This window comes from Netta rufina (assembly GCF_964035555.1).
Source record: "Netta rufina genome assembly, chromosome: 1".
Taxonomy (NCBI): Eukaryota; Metazoa; Chordata; class Aves; order Anseriformes; family Anatidae; genus Netta; species Netta rufina.
The window spans coordinates 23,388,552-23,406,024 of NC_140123.1; the positions used below are offsets into that span (position 1 = coordinate 23,388,552).

General features: G+C 38.6%; 1 protein-coding gene across 5 annotated transcripts in view; it reads left to right on the forward strand.

Moving 5' to 3' along the window:
* FRY (FRY microtubule binding protein) overlaps positions 1-17,473 on the forward strand; it is a 188,120-nt gene that overhangs the window by 60,175 nt on the left and 110,472 nt on the right. For all 5 annotated transcript variants that reach the window (XM_084288656.1, XM_084288657.1, XM_084288658.1 and 2 more), the window contains 2 exons: positions 8,544-8,597; positions 16,626-16,765. In XM_084288656.1, the coding sequence (XP_084144782.1) occupies positions 8,544-8,597; positions 16,626-16,765 (194 nt within the window). The remainder of the gene's footprint in view (positions 1-8,543; positions 8,598-16,625; positions 16,766-17,473) is intronic.

Here is a 17,473-nt window from a genome sequence, read left to right on the forward strand (position 1 = left end):
GCCTTGTAGCTGGTCTGCTGCCCCTTGTCCCGTCACTACAGGTAAAAAGTCTTTCTCCTTCTTTTAAGTCCCCTTTGTATATTGAAAGGCTGCAGTAAGATGTCCAAGAGCCATCTCATTTCTAGGCTGAACAACGCCAACTCTCTCAAACTCCTTCATAGCAGCGGTGCTCCAGCCCTCTTTTAATTTTTGTGGCCCTTCTCTGGACCTGCTCTATCTGGATTAGCTGTTAGTAGGATACTCTGGATGTCTGCATCCAGCCCAGCATTCTGCATATTACTGTTTTACATTCTAGGAGAGGTTTAGTTCCAATCCAGTTTTCATTTCCAAGGCTCACAAATATAAGAAAGAGGCTTGCCCACTGCTTGGAACATAGAGATCACCCAATTCCCTGTATCTTTGCTCTCCTTGTTGGCAGTAGATGTGCCTGAAGGTGAGGACGGCACATTTGTGCTAATTAGAATGTGATGAGCTCAACAGGGAAGATGCACATCCACCATTCAGCATAGGGGGGGGAAAAAACCATACACACAAAGCTTCCCGTATTTGTCTACAGTGTTCTTCTTGCATAGCAGAAGTAACTTTGCTCGTCATAAATCAGATGGGGTAAAACTCTTCACATATGGGTTAATTTCTCTGCTTAGGTAATAAAGATGTATCAAATGACTGGGTGCAAGCTCAGGGAAGAGCATCCTCTCACCTTCTTAGCCAGCTCTCAGAAGTAATGTCAAAGATAGAAAGGAGGGAACAGTACTGCTCAAGTTACATGCTTTTGACTGCAGTGACTTTGTCTTCTAGATCTATTTACTTTTCCTCTGGATCTTTCAGTGTTTCTGTGTCACAGATGTCTGCTGTCTAACCAACCTCCATTTTATAAAAGTGATTATTATATTCATCCACCTGATTTTTTAAAAATACATATATTGGCTGAGGAAAAGTGCCTAGCCACATTGGTAAAGAGCTGAAACAGAACACTGAATAAAATTTTGTTGCAAAGGTCTTATAGTGGATCTGAAAGTCCAGATCTCTGTATTATGCTGTTCTTAGTGTGTGAAAAATAAGTTACTTACAAATTCCTGTATCGAATGATTTTTCAGAGCATCACTTCCATTTTCCAGAACATCACGTTCAGTTTTCAGAGCATCCAGTCCCAAGGGCTCAGAGGCAAAAGATCTCAGAGTCTCATTCTTCATTTCATGAGCCACTCTTGATTGAAGCCTTATAAAATATCATTGTGGGGTTTTTTTTGAGTATGTCTGCAGAAGGCCTTCTTCATGGCTTCATGTTGACGGAATGGTGGAAATCCGTATTTATTTTGATAGCTTTTGAGAAATAATTACTGTATATCTTGCTTACCTTGAAGAAAATGCATCATACAGGGATTTGTGTCTTGCTGTAGTCGGGCTTTGAGATGTAATAGCTTCAGGTTTTCCAGCTCCCCAACAGTTCATTACTGCTGCTTCCTATACCAGGCCTTTCTCATTTCATGACTATCATTTAGTTAGTTTAGCAAGGACTGACTTAAAATGTTTTTTTGCTTGGTTGGTTGGTTTTTGTATATTCAAATCGTCAATCAAACATCAGTTAAGCTGATAACTGATTTAGGAGTGTAGATCACTGTGGTAGGTGGAGTAACTAAAATCAAAGAAAAACAGGGGAAAGTATTATGATATTAGCCCAGGTTTTATAACTTGCAGGTGTTCAGATAGAGGATTTTGATGTGATCACGGGTTCACTAAGCTACAATTTTAAAAAAACATTCCTCTTCACACAAAACTCTTAAAATAAGCAGGCAATAAAACTTTGTTTCTTGACTGTGCTAGAGGTTAGCTCAAATTTCAATGAAGTCATCATTTGCACTCTTTTAAATTTTCCTAATAAAAAAAAGGTATGCATTTAAAGTATTTCTTTCAGAACTAGTCCATTGGTAGTAATCAGTGTATTGGGGCTCAAAATACCTTTTAAGAGGATACTTTTCCTTCCTACGTACAAGAAAGCATCTTACTTAGCAACAGAAAAATATTAGAGAAAATACCAATGCTGGCAGCAGTAGGTTAGTTGGTTTTGTTGGTGGTTTTTGGTTTTGAGTGTTTTTTTTTTTTTCAGTTACCTGAATGTACCTGTAACAGCACTTAACCTCTATTTAAAGTTAGTGACCCTTTATTATCAACACTGAGTTGAGGGCATGTCTGGGATATTTTTTACTGATCAGGTAAGAATGTCAGTGCTCTTGAGTTGTTTGAGCAAGATAAGTGAAAGGGAAAAAAAAAAACTTTTTTTTTTTTTTTTAAAGTTCCATATTATTTGGGGAAAGTTATAGTGCTAGTAACTGGACTGAAGTTTCCTTACACGTTTTTGTCTTCAGCAGTGAGGAGGTAGTGGGCACAGCCTTTTCCATGTGAACAAAACAGAAGAGCTGTGACAAAGAAAAGCGCAGTTGCATGAAGAAATTACTCAGGCTGGCTTCATGACTAATTCTGAGCCTGTCTTCATGCACCTTTCATTATTTTTGTGTAATTTCTAAAAATAATTGTTTTTCACCTGACATTGCTAAAACAAAATTTTGGGGAGATATGTAATACTTTTACATATATTAGTGGCAATAGCTGCTTGAAATAAAGTTTTTCTCCATATGAAATACCGAGTATACTTAGCATTGCTTTTGTACTTAATCTTCAAAAGTTACATAAAATTCATCAGTGTTTTCTTTTACATTTTCAGCGTCCATAATACAGTTTTATGCAGAGTTACGGTGTTTTCTTGACTGTATTACCATTCTTTTTTGATTAAGTTTGTGTTTAGAATTTGCTTTTGGTGTATGCCTAGGATTTCAAAGCTTGATAAAGGAAGTACCCCGTAACATTTATTTCACTGTCTGTGTACCATGATCACTGACACAGCCTCGTACAAAAAGTATCTGGTAGGTAATTAATGCTGAGCAGAGCAACAAGGGAAATCAGAGATTCTGGTGTCATCCACTGAACTGGCAATTTGTATTTTTATGCACGATGACCTGCTGACGTGCAGAGAACCCTTGTGAAAACACAGGACACTAATTGCCTGTTTGGTGGGAGCTCCAGGTGGGTGACATTTGGGAGACTATCAGAGTAAACAGATTTTGAGTCGAAAAGCTTGCTTCTCTTAATTGCTTAGGTATAAATTAACTAGGCTCCTAGGGCCGGAGGGTTTTCCAAATAGTAAAAAGGTAAAATTAGAGATTAAATTCTTTCAAGTGAAATTTTAAAACTATTTTCAGTTCAACAGCTTAATTTAAGGGATCATAGACTGCTCTATGCATTTTTGAGAGGGCAAAACAGGAGGAAAAGCCTCACATTCATCTGCGTGACATTGCTCAGAGGAGGCTCAGCAGTGAGCAGACGAGGGAGGAGGCAGGAGCACGCCACCAGAAACACGGGCAGGGACCAGACAAACAAAACTCCCCTTTAGAGGCACCTGGCTGGGAGGTCAGCTCAGCCCTGTGTCACAGCTCTGTCCAGAGGGTAGGTGCTCCTCTGTGGGATGATGGTTTGCGTGCCCAGCCTGCAGAGGCAAGCTGACACCATGGCATTTTCCCCCTGCGTGATCCAGAGAATAGTTTACACGCCACCTGAGCACGAGATTGACAGCGATATGTTTGCTGATCTTTCTATGTACAAAACAACCAATGGCAAAATGACAAATTTGGCGTGTTTGATCCGGCTCCGTTTGGAGCAGACCTTTGTCTATGAGATGCTGGCCACCGGCCTTTCTCGCCGAAAAGAATATATGACAAGGATGCGCAGTTTCTGTCAAGGCTTTTGTGATCATTCATCATAAGCAGAAAAGAATTATGCTTGGGTTTGTTTTTTTTTCTTTGGTACTTAAGATAGTGCTTACATGTATGTTATATATATACTAGCTCTAGTTGTGGGATGTGGTCTATGTCTACTCCATTTTACAACTAAAGGTCCAATATTCTGCAGTTTCCTTTTGTTAACTCTTCCATCCCAGCAGAGTGGAGTATGGATGAGTTTTATCAGTCAGTAATGCAATACACAGTTATACTTCAGTAGGAATAATGTGCCTAATGGTCGCTGAGGTTAGAAATAACTTGAAGCGGCATTATATGTCATTATAACACAGAGACACAGTAAAGGTTAATAGACACTACAACATCATTTTGTTTTCATGTTTCTCTGAACGTTCAGTTCTGTGACAGGTGGCCCAGAAAAAGCTATTCCTGTGTAAATGTACCCAATTATATTTGTGTAGCATCCCTGAAGAAGCATTAATGTATGAACCATTACAAGTAGCTGATACCTGTGGAGAAATGTTTTACTGTGACCATGTGAATAGTCACAGTAAATATATATAATAAAATATATATATATATAATAAAATATAATTTGCCATTGCATATTCAACATATTCTGTTTTATTAGATTCTAATAACGTTGTAGCAATGAGGCAGAGAAAGAACCTCATTTTTGGGTGAGTGTTTTGTTCTGCAAGCATTGTTGATGCAGAAAGTTCAGATGCTATTTATTGAAAAAATATGTTTTCAAATATTAAAGGAAAAAAATGTCTTTGCTGATCTTTGCTTCTTATCTCTGATGCCTGTTCTTATCACGGGAGTTGCCAGTGTGAACAAATACAGAGTGTACAATTGAAGGCAGCACATCAAACAAGAAATAAGGATGTTTAATTTAGTGATTAAAAGTGGGAATGTTGTTATTGAAACTCCATTCTTCTGATTTTTCTGATGTTTTTTATAGCCTAGAAAGCTATAGTTTCTTTCAGATTAATCAAAACTTTCTTTATTCATATTTTGTGGTTGTAGGCTTTGGCTCCAAATTCAGCCTACCTATTCATCCCAAGATCTGGAAGACATTTCTGTAGGATGTATTACAGCTACTGAGACTCAGAGTCAACTCACCATATAAAAGGGCCTCTTTGCCATTTGTGAATTGGGTGGGCAAGAAAATAAATAAAAATAAAATAGTGCCTTGAGGCTGGAAAACATTTTCAGGATTTTTTAAAAACTTTTAAGTAAGTGTATCTCCAGGGTAAATAGAGTGCTGTGGAAACGTTTACTCATAGGCAATTTCACTTTATTAAGCTTCTTAACCATGTCTTTGCTGGCCTTGAAGCTTTGGTATATAATGAAAATTATATACTGTGAATTATAAAAATATTTTACATAGTAACTGGAACAGAAGTGATGATGAAAACACTGCGTAAAACGAAGTGGTAGGATTTGTAAGGGTATTACAAGTTGTTTACAGCAGATGAGAAGAAGAGGCATACTGCATAGAAAAAAAAAATGCTGTTTTCAAAGGACACTTGAAGCACCTGCACGTAGTTGAGGTAAGGCTGAGCAGGAAGGCTGTTCCAGATAGCAAGAAACCTCCTTCCTGCCTGCTGGTATTCAATGCTAGGACAGTGGTGTTCGTGGCTTTGTGCGGTCAGCGTGGGGCCAGCTGGGTCCCCGAGCAGGGATGAGGAAGAGGCAGAGACAGCTGCAGCAGCAGCTGCCTGGCAAGAGCATGAAGAAAGGGGAAGAGACAAGAACAGCAGGATGGGATGAAGGGCAGAAAAAGCCTTACACCGGAGATGTTGGGAAGTTAGAGCAGCAGAACCATTCTTGGCTTCCTACTGGGTGTCCTTGGCCCATCTCTGTCCCAGGGCTGCCTTCTGCTGCTACCAAGTCTGTTGCACAGCCTGAGAGCTGTTCCTTCGGGTGAATGTGCTACAGTTCAGGAAGCCTTGGTGTAATGGCCTGTAGGAGAGCAAGAAATGAGTTATGTTGCCTTTCTTAAAAGGACGGTTCTTCACAAACTGAGAGGCACCACCCTGGGGAACTGAAGTATCCGTGATTTGTCTGTGCTTCAGGCAGCAGATGACTAGGACATTTTCAGGATTGCAGCTCCAGACCTAGGTTCCCAGGGCAGGTTTTGTATTTTTGAACTGTGGCCACCTTACAAACAAGCATGTAATGAGGAATCCCACACTTCATTTCTGCCTGAAACACTGAAAGTGTTTCTGCAGGATTTTCGATTCTGCTTTGCAAGCCAAGCATTGCAGCATCAGGCAGCGTAACACAGAGCTTCTGGATGCCAAAGTCTAGAAGCTATTGCAACAGGCATTAGGAAACTTCTCTGCAGTAACATAGGACTTCTGTAACAGAATCAGAAAACTAGAAATTGAGAAAAAAAAAAGTTACACTCTTCTCTAAACTGCAACAATTCTCCAGACATTGGTTGGTACAGGACCCATGAAAGCTTAAGAACATTTTTCCTTTTAAATAATCTGAACAATCATTTTGACAGATGATCTACTTTCCGTTTCAGTGAGCAGTGGACAAAAGAAGTATTATCCACCCATGAGACAGACCTCAGTAGACCAGCACTGAGTTACTTGATTGAGGGGGAGGACAGTGGACTGGTTTCATGTGTCTGTAACTGGGCTATGAGATCTGCCTGTCTGTTCGTTACCAATAATCCATCATAGAGTTCTAATTACCAGGTGTTGTGCCATTAATGTAGCCTGAAGAAATTACTTTATACATTAGAGACAACAATGAAAGATATTGATGACTGTCCTGGATAAATCAGTGACTCAGTAGAAAAAATGTTGTTGATTTTTCTATTTGGTAAGTAGTCAGGGGATACTGCAGTCACCCTGCAGCCAGCCTCCTTGCCAGCTGGCATTAAGTGTATCAGCATAATTAATTTCAAAATCAGTCAGCAGACTACACTAGACAACATTTTCTCCAAAGAGCAACGTTGAATAATAGAAATCTTTTGGACTGCCTCAAGTCTTTCCATTCCATTATCTGAGAAACTTTACAGTTTTCCTTGTTTTGCATCTCACATCCCCTGGCAGTGATGGTATTTCATAAAATGGTTGGTTAGGAGGGACCTCTCCTGCCCAAGCAGGGACACCCAGAGCAGGCTGCCCAGGCCCACGTCCAGGCAGCTTTTGGAGCTCCCCAAGGAGGAGACCCCACAGCCTCTCTGGGCAGCCTGTGCCAGGGCTCCGTCACCCGCCCAGCACAGCAGTGCTGCCTGGTGCTCAGAGGGAGCCTCCTGGGTGCCCGGCTGTGCCCATGGCCTCCTGGCCTGGCACTGGGCACCACTGAGCAGAGCCTGGCTCCGGCCTCTCTGCACCCTCCCTTCAGGGGTTTAGGGACATGGATGAGATCCCCCTGAGCCTCCTCTTCTCCAGGCTGAGCAGCCCCAGCTCTCCCAGCCTCTGCTCACAGCAGAGATGCTCCAGCCCCTTCACCACCTTGGCTGTCCTCATTTGGACTCCCTCCAGTGTGCCCAGGCCTCCCTTGTACTGGAGGGCCCAGAGCTGGACTCAGCACTCCAGGTGTGGCCTCAACAATGCTGAGTAGAGCAGAAGGAGCACCTCTCTTTACCAGCTGGTCTAAAACAGCCAAGAGTATCGTAATCTTCTTAGCAGCAAGGTCACAGTGCTGGTTCACATTCAACTCGGTGCCTACCAGGACTCCTAGGTCCTCTTCTGCAAAGGAATACCTTAACAGATGCTGATTAGTGTGATAGCTTGCTGAAAGCTGAACACAAAATCTCATTCTGAGCTGGTGGGTGAGCCTAGATCTTGTCATTGTAGAAGAAGAAAGATGCTTGATTTACAGAAGAATGAGAATAAGGAGCTGGCACATCTCAGACACCAGAAGCAGTACAATCGGTGCAGAACTGGGGGCAAGGGTGGATGTATTTTTCAGACTGACATCTGCCTTCGTGTATTGCTTATTTTCATTGTGGTTCAGGAGATTCGTGTTTTGTATACTGTTGCACATATCCAGAGTACCGAGCTATATATTTATACATGCCTCAGTAACTGAGCCTGCTTGGCAAAAAAGCCATAAAGGTAAATGGGTGCTCACACGTGGGGGCTGCTTCTGAGCTGTGCAGTTCTCTTTGGCCTCCTCAGTTACTCTGAGAATGCATCCTGAAAATTTGCTTCCATTTCTGTTTCTGTCACTGATTAACAGATTAATTGTGAGACAAATTAAATCAATGCTTATGGGGCACTTGTTTATTTTTTTATGTAATATAGCCACTCTTTCCACAGTTATCGTCATTTAAAATGAATCCTCTGGTATCTGATTGTTCTCAAATCACCTTTCTTTCAGTACATGCAGTTGTGCAGCATAAGTGTGACCATCTTTGCATTACCAAGCAGAAACAAGAAGGTTCATCTGTACAGCTCCTTGGTTACATGCTAGAGAAAATGCTGGGTGCTTTTTATGATTTTGACATAATTTATAGTTGTCAGTCTGTGGTCACCAAGTCACTCAGGTGTAATAAATGGCTAATTAGTTCCTTTCTTTGAAAGTCACTAAAGTCGCTTTGTTGGTATCAGTTCATAATGTGTGGCCAGGTCTTTTTTTGCACATGAAACAGTATCTCTGGCATGAAACAGATCACAAGGGAAATTATATGAGTAAAAATCTAACAGAAAAACAATAGTAGCACTGGTAGAATGTATTATAGTATTGATCTTAAGTAATACGTGTTTAATATATTTTATTTTAGGAAAAGCCACTGACCAAATCTCTGCAACGAGGAGAAGACCCCCAGTTTGATCAAGTAAGACACTTGAAATGATATTGTTTGCAATCCTCGGGCTATGACAATGCTTGGAAAGCAGCCTAGTGTCCTTATAATACTGTCAGAGCACACTACAAAAGCAAAATCTGTCAGTGTGCTTTAGCAGAACGAGTGCTTTGCTTAAACATTCTTGTTTTAAGTTAGGAGAATTTTCCATTTTTTCCAAACTCAGTATTTTTGCCATAGAACTTCTTGGTTTCCGCAGCATATTAGTCATGCGTTATTTCCTGGCTGTTTCCTCTGATGGAGGTTTTGAGGCAAACTTTCTATCTTTCTGAGATATCTGGTGTTTGAAACAGGCTCATGGACCCCAGCCTTTAAAAAAAAAGCCAGGAAAATTCCTACATAAGTAACCTATTTTGAGATAAAGGTAGTTGTTGAAGAGTTGAAGTTGCATAAAGGTTGCTAAAACTCACTCCCAGCAAAGAGGAGGGATAAACACAAAGCGTGTATAAAAAAGAAAGTTATTTGGTGCTCCACCATTTCTGCCTCAGCTCCCACCACTGACCTTTGTGCTGTGATCATTGCTGCCTGAACCACTGTACTGTCAGTGGTGCCAGAAATTTGGGCAGAAGGAAACTGAAGATGAAACATCAACAGCATATCTCTGAAAGCAGCTGTGGCTAACGCTGTAAGCTGCGGGTACCACACTGATTAACTTAACTTTGGGAGAGGGGCTAGGTCTGGGTAGGATTACAGAACCTGAAATGGATTTAACCACATTTATTGTGTCTTCTGGTACATTAGATAGATCGTGCCAGAAGCAGAGATGCTTTGTGAGACCCCACTGGCATCCACAAAAGCTCACTTCATAATTCTAGATTGACAAAGTGATATTCTCTAGGTTGTTCTGTGGCTCCTTTTGGGGGTGAGGGGGTGGCAGCCTGCTCAGAGAGTTATTCAGAACGGGAGGCAAAGAGCAGGACGGCTGTGTTGCAGACAGGAGCTCCCTGCCTCCTTTTGCTGACCGCAGCCCCTGGGGAAGCCAGCCACTGTAGCCTAAAGGAAGCTACTTTGTGAGTACCCCTAGCTGCCTAATGAATTTTTTTTTTGTGGTATTATGACCTTAATTTCATATTTTTATTTTTTTTTCCCTTCCTGTGGGAAGAGTGTCACATATGAATGGGAAAGAAAAACAAATTAAGCCACCCATATGCAAACCTTGTGATACTGTTCCTGCAGCGTGTTAAACAAACACATAATGGGTGGCCTTGATTTGATTAAATATTCATGGTTAGGCAAATTGCAGCCCTTTACAAGGAAGAATTAGAAGAGTTACGCTTCTCCTAGTTGCTGGTAAATAGATAGAAAATTGAACAATTAATTCAAGATCAATTAGTTAGGATAGTGAATGCTTCCCTAGAGTGAAGCAATGGTGTATTTCCAGTTGTAACATTTTCCCTTGAATGCTGGAGCAGGGAGTAGGGGGAGAACCAACAAATACAGACAAAAAGTAAAGGCAAATTTTATTATATATAACATCTGTGTATTTTTCTGTGCATGTACAGTCTAATCTATGTGTAGAGAGTTGATAGAAAAATTACAGACCTGAGATTGCCTTAGACTTTCTGTTAGAAAACCTTCGTTTCAATTCCTCGAAATTTTCCAAACAAACCATCCAGATTGACATTTTCAGGCTATCTCTCTGCCTCAGCCTGAGAGGTTGGCAATGCTTCAATTTTCAGGTTTCACGTTGTTTTCTTCTTGAACAACACAATCATTTTCAGTTGTCTGAGTGCTCCTGGGACTGATGTATGCCCATTGAGTGGAAGATGGAACCTGAAATGTTTCAGTCCAATAACTCCATTTCCAGGAACATGGGCCAAACTCAAAAACATTTTAGTTTGGGTTAACTGTAGTCTCATATTCATTCAAAAATTTGCAAGTCATAGATTTGATAGAGCTCAGCTGGAGACATTAAGATAGAGCAAAGTGTTTTTCTTTAGTTGTCATATTTCACTCAGTTTATTAGGTCAATACATCTCGGTATTATAAAGCTGTTTTGCATACGACAATGTCAGCATTATAAAATTGTCACAAACAGACAGATTTTTGCTGGTAGTAAAAATGAAGTTCTGGTCTATCCATAAAACTAAACACTCAGGTTTTATTTTTTTAAATTAACTCAAATATTTAAAAATTCTATGCAATGAAGTAAGACCAGGTTGATAATCCCTTGCTTCTGCCTTCCAGGTAAAGTATGGAAAGTTTTGTTATTTTCTCCAGGAACCATGTATAGTCATCTAGCAAAAAACAGGAAAGGCCATGCATGACATTCCTGCAATTTCTAATGCAGAAATGGAGGAGGAAAAGAGGGAGAATCCCCAAGAACAAGCCTAATAACTTTCAAGTGGTGTCTAATAATTTTGATTATCAATTTGAAGTCATCAAAAATGACACGCTGACAAAGGACCCTAATTTTCCCAGAGCAGAGTTTAAAGTCTAAAGACTTTAAACAAATTGTCTTTATTAAAATCAAATTAAACTGATAGGTGAAACTGAAGTGAACAGGTCACTAGTCACTTAAAATATCTGAACTGCATCTTCTAACTCTAAATTGAAAAGCAGCGAAAGTAAGGCATGACCTGATTTTAAAATTGTCTTTTTCAGGTTAGCTTCAGAGGTGGGAAAAAACAGACAGGAAAAAAAAAAAAAAAAAAACACCTTGCAAAAACTTAGGGTGAGCAGAATGGAGCTTTAGCTACCCAGAGTAATTAGAGTGAAGTTTAATGCCGAAACCCCTGAACCACTTGAAATGTTCTTAGAGCATTGTTTATTCTCCCCAAACAGCTTTATCTCTGGCTCTTAGAGAACTAGACTTTTTTTCTGCTGTTTTTCAAACACCATTTTAGGAATGTTATCTGTGCTGGTGGTTATAGCTCCAGGGCCTAGGGACCTGACTGTGCACAGGCATAGCTGATGGGGTGATTCTAGCTAGACAACACCGTTTTTTTCTGTGTGGATGTAGTATCAGTGTCTTCTGGTAAGCAGACGGTATTGTCCTGTGGGTTCTGTCTGGCTGCCAGTTGCATCACCAACCTCTAACTCATAATAGGATCTTGAGCAATGTATGATGTAATCTTACTTATCCTGACTTGCAGAACATCTCACTGTTAGCCTCACAAGCTGAATTCCTTACACTGGATTGTGTTTTCTCTTTTAAGTGTGCATCTGTGTAAAGAAAATATATATTGGAAAATAAATAGTCCTTATATATGGTTTTAAATATCTTTACTGTATATTTAACAGCCTGTTTTAAAAGTTCTTCATAAGACTCCTCTACTTGCCTATTGGAAAAGAGTCTTAGTGCTCCAGCATTAGCATGCTCTGTGTCATCAATTACAGAAATGTTAATAAACATAGTACTACTGAACTATGACTTAAACTTCCTATTACAGGAAACCATAAAGTCGCAGTACATGAAAAGATCAAAAGCTGGGAAAAAAACATAATTATCCAACAGGCTTATCCTCACCCAAGGAGACATTTTTATGAGTCTTCTCTCAGCCCATACTAAAGTAGTTTCTGTTCTTACCATAGTACATAAATGTTCTGTGAATTGGCAATACTGGAAGCAGAAAAAAGGCACTGTGTATTCTTGGACTGACACACAGACATTTTTCCATATAAAAATACGACATGAATATAATGTTTTGGCCCTACTCATGCACTTCCATGGAAGTGAAAATTTAACAGCAAGACTTAGTTCTCATATGAAGCTGTCTACATGAAATGCCTTTTGTGAGAGTTTCAGTACAAACTGCACAAAAGTTTGTGCTCATTTTAATGACAACTACTCAGTTCTTAGAGTTGCAGTAAGTTAGAGAATACAGGTTGGAAAGCAGAAAAAAATAATGTTTTATATGCTTTTAGGAGATGGAAATCAAAATAGATCAAGCTAAAAAAAAAAAGTAAAGTAAAAATGTAATGACAAAAAATGCAGAAACGCCAAAAATAAATAAAATAAGACACCAAGCAACATACTACTGATGGTGTTCCTTTTCCCTAACATCCTAAATGTGATAATTACTCCCATCCAAAATTATATTTATTAAATGTAGTAAGTGAATAATCATACCACCATCACTATAGTTAGACTGCAGTTAGCCCTCTTTTTGTTTTCCTTTTTACTGCATGTTATGCATTGTTCTTGTTCACCTGCAGAAGGACAGGTGGTGGAGGAAATACAAGAAATGTTGTTGATGGGGTCACAGAACAACCGTCGGCTCCTGTTCAGAGATTTGGGTTGAAGTAGTGTGTAAAGAAATAAATCTGAAGGCAGAATTAAAGGTAGCACATTCAGAACTGAACTTGTTGCACACTGGAAATTAATGGGCTTCCATGTAAATAGTTACACTGGAGTAAAATCATAGCAATTAATGTATAAGCAAGGTGGATGAAATTACCCATCTGCAAAATTATGCTATAAAACATCCTCATTGTTACTCACATAAATGGGGTCATAAATGAAAACCAGTGAATCCAACTCATTAGTTATCACTAACAATTCCCAGAGGTATTTGGCTTTACAGTACTGCCCCCAAAAATCCTTAGAACAGAGATGTAAATGAAATAAAATCTACACAAACTCAACTGCACTACTTGCTTCTAGTGTTGCATTTTACAGATATTTACATTAAAGAGTTTGTTTATGTAGAAATCTATCATTTGAAGGAAAAAATGCTTTGTCTCCAAGGTTCTAATAGGAATTCCAGCATGTAGCTGCTTTGATAGCAGGTTAGTGCACTTCATCTCTCCACCCTCATCTCCCAAGCCTAGTTATTTGGAATAGGAATTGTGTTAATTTCTTAATTTCATGTATTGGATATGAAAACCAATTCTTTCTGTGGCCCATTATTGTTTTGCAGTTTATTTCAAGGAACATGAATTTCATTGCAGCTTTTATTTTCCTCAAATCTGTATTGCTTCTAGTAAAGGGGTTTTGCTATAGACAAATATGAGGTGGTAAAAAAAGTTGATTGAAGGGAAAACCTTGTTGCGTAACTATAGGTATCCTAAATAAAGCTAAGAAAACATCTATCAAATTCTGCTTTCAGAATAGAAAAATATGAAACCTCTCTCCAAATGTCCATTATTTTGAGTCTACACAACAATTTGAAGACAGAATATGCAGACACCGTAATAATAATAGTTTTGCAAAAAAAATAAATAAATCAACACTATGCAAAAATGAAGTACTGCATTTCTGCCTTACAAAACTGACAATCAAATGCACATTTAACATACATACTGACAAATATTGTCTATGAAAAAAAGTCAAGAAATCAATGATACTGTTGGAAATTGACTGCAGTTTTGAATGTATTTGCTGTTAAGCCACATAGAAATTCATACACGAAATATAAAAAATAACATCATTTATCTGCTGTTAGTGGAAGCATTTCTTACGTTTCTATTTTGACAATATAACAAGATTTTTATGAAAGTATATAAAGTGTAGCAAACTATCTGGGCAGGATTTCATTCAATTTACTTTTACTTATTAGTCCAAAATAAATATTAAGCATTTACATAAAGTATGTTTAATGCTCTGTGAACACAAGTTTTAAACAGCTCCACACTTGTGCAGATTTCTTATCCTTAAGTTATACAGTAGGTGGTTCATTTATGATGGAAGAACACGATCATTTGTATAACAAGGACATATTTGTACATCTGTGCACTCCCTTTCAGGAGCAGCACAGAGCTAGAATTCATCTCACTCCTGGACTTACTTCCAATAAATGAAAGGATTGAGTAACCAACGTGCTGGCTAGACTTCCCTCCCTTCCTGTTCCCTGAGAGCCAGGTCTTTGCCCATTCCACCCTTCCTTCCTGTCTTAAAAGTGCAATGACAGAAGGATTTTTTTTTAAAAAGTTATATTGACCTTTTATCCCTGCTAAAGACACACACCGTAAATTCAGGGGAGAAAGCATGGCTAGGGGAGGTTTAACAGGAGTCACTTTGACTTTTCATGGAGAATGAAATCGAGTAGCTGAGGTTGAGAGAAGAGCATTGATACTCGTGTTAGAGAATGTGCAGGAAGACCTGACTGTAACAGCTTTCCACTTGCAGTTAAATATTGCAATCTCTTGAAAGATATTTAGGTTTCAAGTATATACTTTTTCCTTATGAGCTTTGCTATGATCTTAAAAATAGATGCCTCCCTCAGAAAACCCTGCTGTTGTTCCTGGGTTTTATAGTCTTCCTCAGGAAACCATTTTGTAACCACATCTCGTAATTAACATCTGCTGTTGTGCCAGCTTCAGAAAAAGTTCTTGAAAACAATAGAGAAGTGATTGAAATGTCTGAGTATCCTGAGCTGGTAGGGAATAGTTTGTTCTGACAATAGGAGATTCACATCTTTTAAGTTTTTATCCAGAGTCTCACACGTAAATGCTGTGTTATAATTCAGCCTGGGCCACTGTAATAATTCTTCCTGAGAGGCCTCCTGTCACTGCTGCAATTAGTGCCTCCATGCCATCTTCTACAGCAGCTTGTTTTTTATTTCAGGTAATGAAATATACTGGAAATGATGGTTTTCAGAGCCTTCCTAAAACAGTACCTTTATAGAAACTTTCATTTTGAAGGGGCAGTGGATGCCACTTTCTAATGTTCCATATTTAATTTCAGGCCATAAGACGTGAACATGATCAAAACAATCACACTTTATCCTCAAAATGTTTCATAAACTTTAGACCACATCATTGTAAGTTAGTTCAATTCAGTTTCAGCTATTTATCTAAACTAACTCATCCCCAAAAGTTGTTAAGGATTCAGTGATGTTGGGAATGGTATGTAGGGTGCTCAGTCTCCCACTTGTGGTCTTGCCAGGAGTCAAGGTGTCAACACGAGCTTGGTCTTATACAGGACATGAGACTGCTGTTGTTCCACAAGCACAAACATGCTGTTTTAAGTTAAACACAAATGCTTAAAGGTAAGATTAAGTTTAAGGTAAACCTGACAGAGTTACTGACATAATCAATGTACTTGTCATGAAGTACATACCTCAGCACATTGCTCCTGCCCTCTTAACTTTGCAGGATCAAGCCCTGCATGATCCCAAGGTGGTCACAAATCTCCGAATCAGGAATTCATTGATATTGTAAATAGTTTTCTATTTTCTTAAAATGTACACAACTGCAGTGGCTGTGGACATTCAGTTGCAACACAGACATAATCCTCTTGGTTAATCATATAGTTGTTTTTTTTACCTTAGCTTTTGATTTTTTCATGTATTGCAGCTTTATGGTTTCCTGTAATAGGAAGTTTAAGTCATTAAGTCATAGTTCAGGAGTAACTTGTTCAGTAACATATCTATAATTGGTGATACAGTTTGTATCGAGTGAGCAGTAATATTCTTTTCCAGTATGCCAACTGTGTAATCAGGGACTTTCAAGGAATGATTTAAAACTATGTTTTGCTTATTTGTACACACAAATACAGGGGAAAGTGTAAATATTTTCAGATATATATAAAAAAGAAGTCTAAATTACCAGGTATGTAAGCCTAGCACTATGATTCATTTGCATGTTCAGATGGCTAAGATTATTTCAGAGGTCATGGGTTTTCTCTATTTATTATGAACTTCAGGAGGGGCATCCAGCAGTCAGATACAACCCATGAGACAGTACTGCTGGTTCATCACCATTTTTTTTCCCTTATAATGTCCTCCAACTCAAATCAACATTGTGTAATGAATAAAAATAAGCCCCTTAAAGAACTAGGTCGTTTTCTGGTGTGTTTTAAGATGCAATACACACTTTTAATACATTATGCATTTTAGTACTGTCAATGAAAAGATGCTGTTGACACTATTACTGTATTTTGGCTTATGCTTCAAACAGAAAATACAGAATATTAGGTTCCATAGATTGGACTATAGATTTAGAACTTCAAAAAAACAGATGAAAACAAGAAAGTGTCAAAACATCGAATTCGTGCTTCTTTTAAAAAGGTGTAGGGGAAAATTGAACACCGTTTGATCTGTTGTATTTTCCCCATAGGTAATAAGCTCAATGAGCTCACTTTCAGAATATTGTCTGCCCTCTATTCTGCGTACTTTGTTTGATTGGTATAAAAGACAGAATGGCATAGAAGATGAATCTCATGAGTACAGACCAAGAACAAGCACTAAATCCAAAAGGTAAGATTTTTAGTATCTTTGCATATATTATTGACAGATTCTAACGTAAAATATATTACATTTCACCTATCAGCTTTTGTAAGGTTATAGTTGCGTGAAAGATGTTTTTGTTCTTGGAAACCTGCTCTTAGGTTTAATGGGGATGAAATAGTTTGTCTTCAAAATTGTGCTCCTGTTAGCTCAAACACTAGTTCTTAATGTTGTTTTGGATGCTGTAATGTCCTTTAAATAGGGGCTTGTATGGCTTGTATAAACTATGTCTTCTTTAATCATGAGAGCAAGCAATAATTCACTGACATTTTGAAGAATGTTTTTTTTGATACAGCACTCTGCTTAGCCATAGAAATTTCGTATACAGCTATTCTCTGTCCAAAAGATTGTGAATCAGTTAAAGAGCTTAAGCAACATTCACTCAGCTCTTAAACAAACAAGCAAACAAAAAGAAAATAACCCAAACAAACATATTGATCTCTTATGATATCAGCAGTTCCTCAGAGATAAGGCAACAGATTGGTCTTGGTTTAGATTGAGGCCTGTTAGGTTCAGTGCATTCTTTAAACTTGCAGTTTTTCTGAATACTTTGGTATTACATGCTCACACTCTAATGAAACAGCAGGATAATCAGCACTGGCAGACATTGTTTTTAGAAATACTAGCAATTCCTTCACATTAGGAATGCATTTAACCCAGTAACAACAGAAGACAATA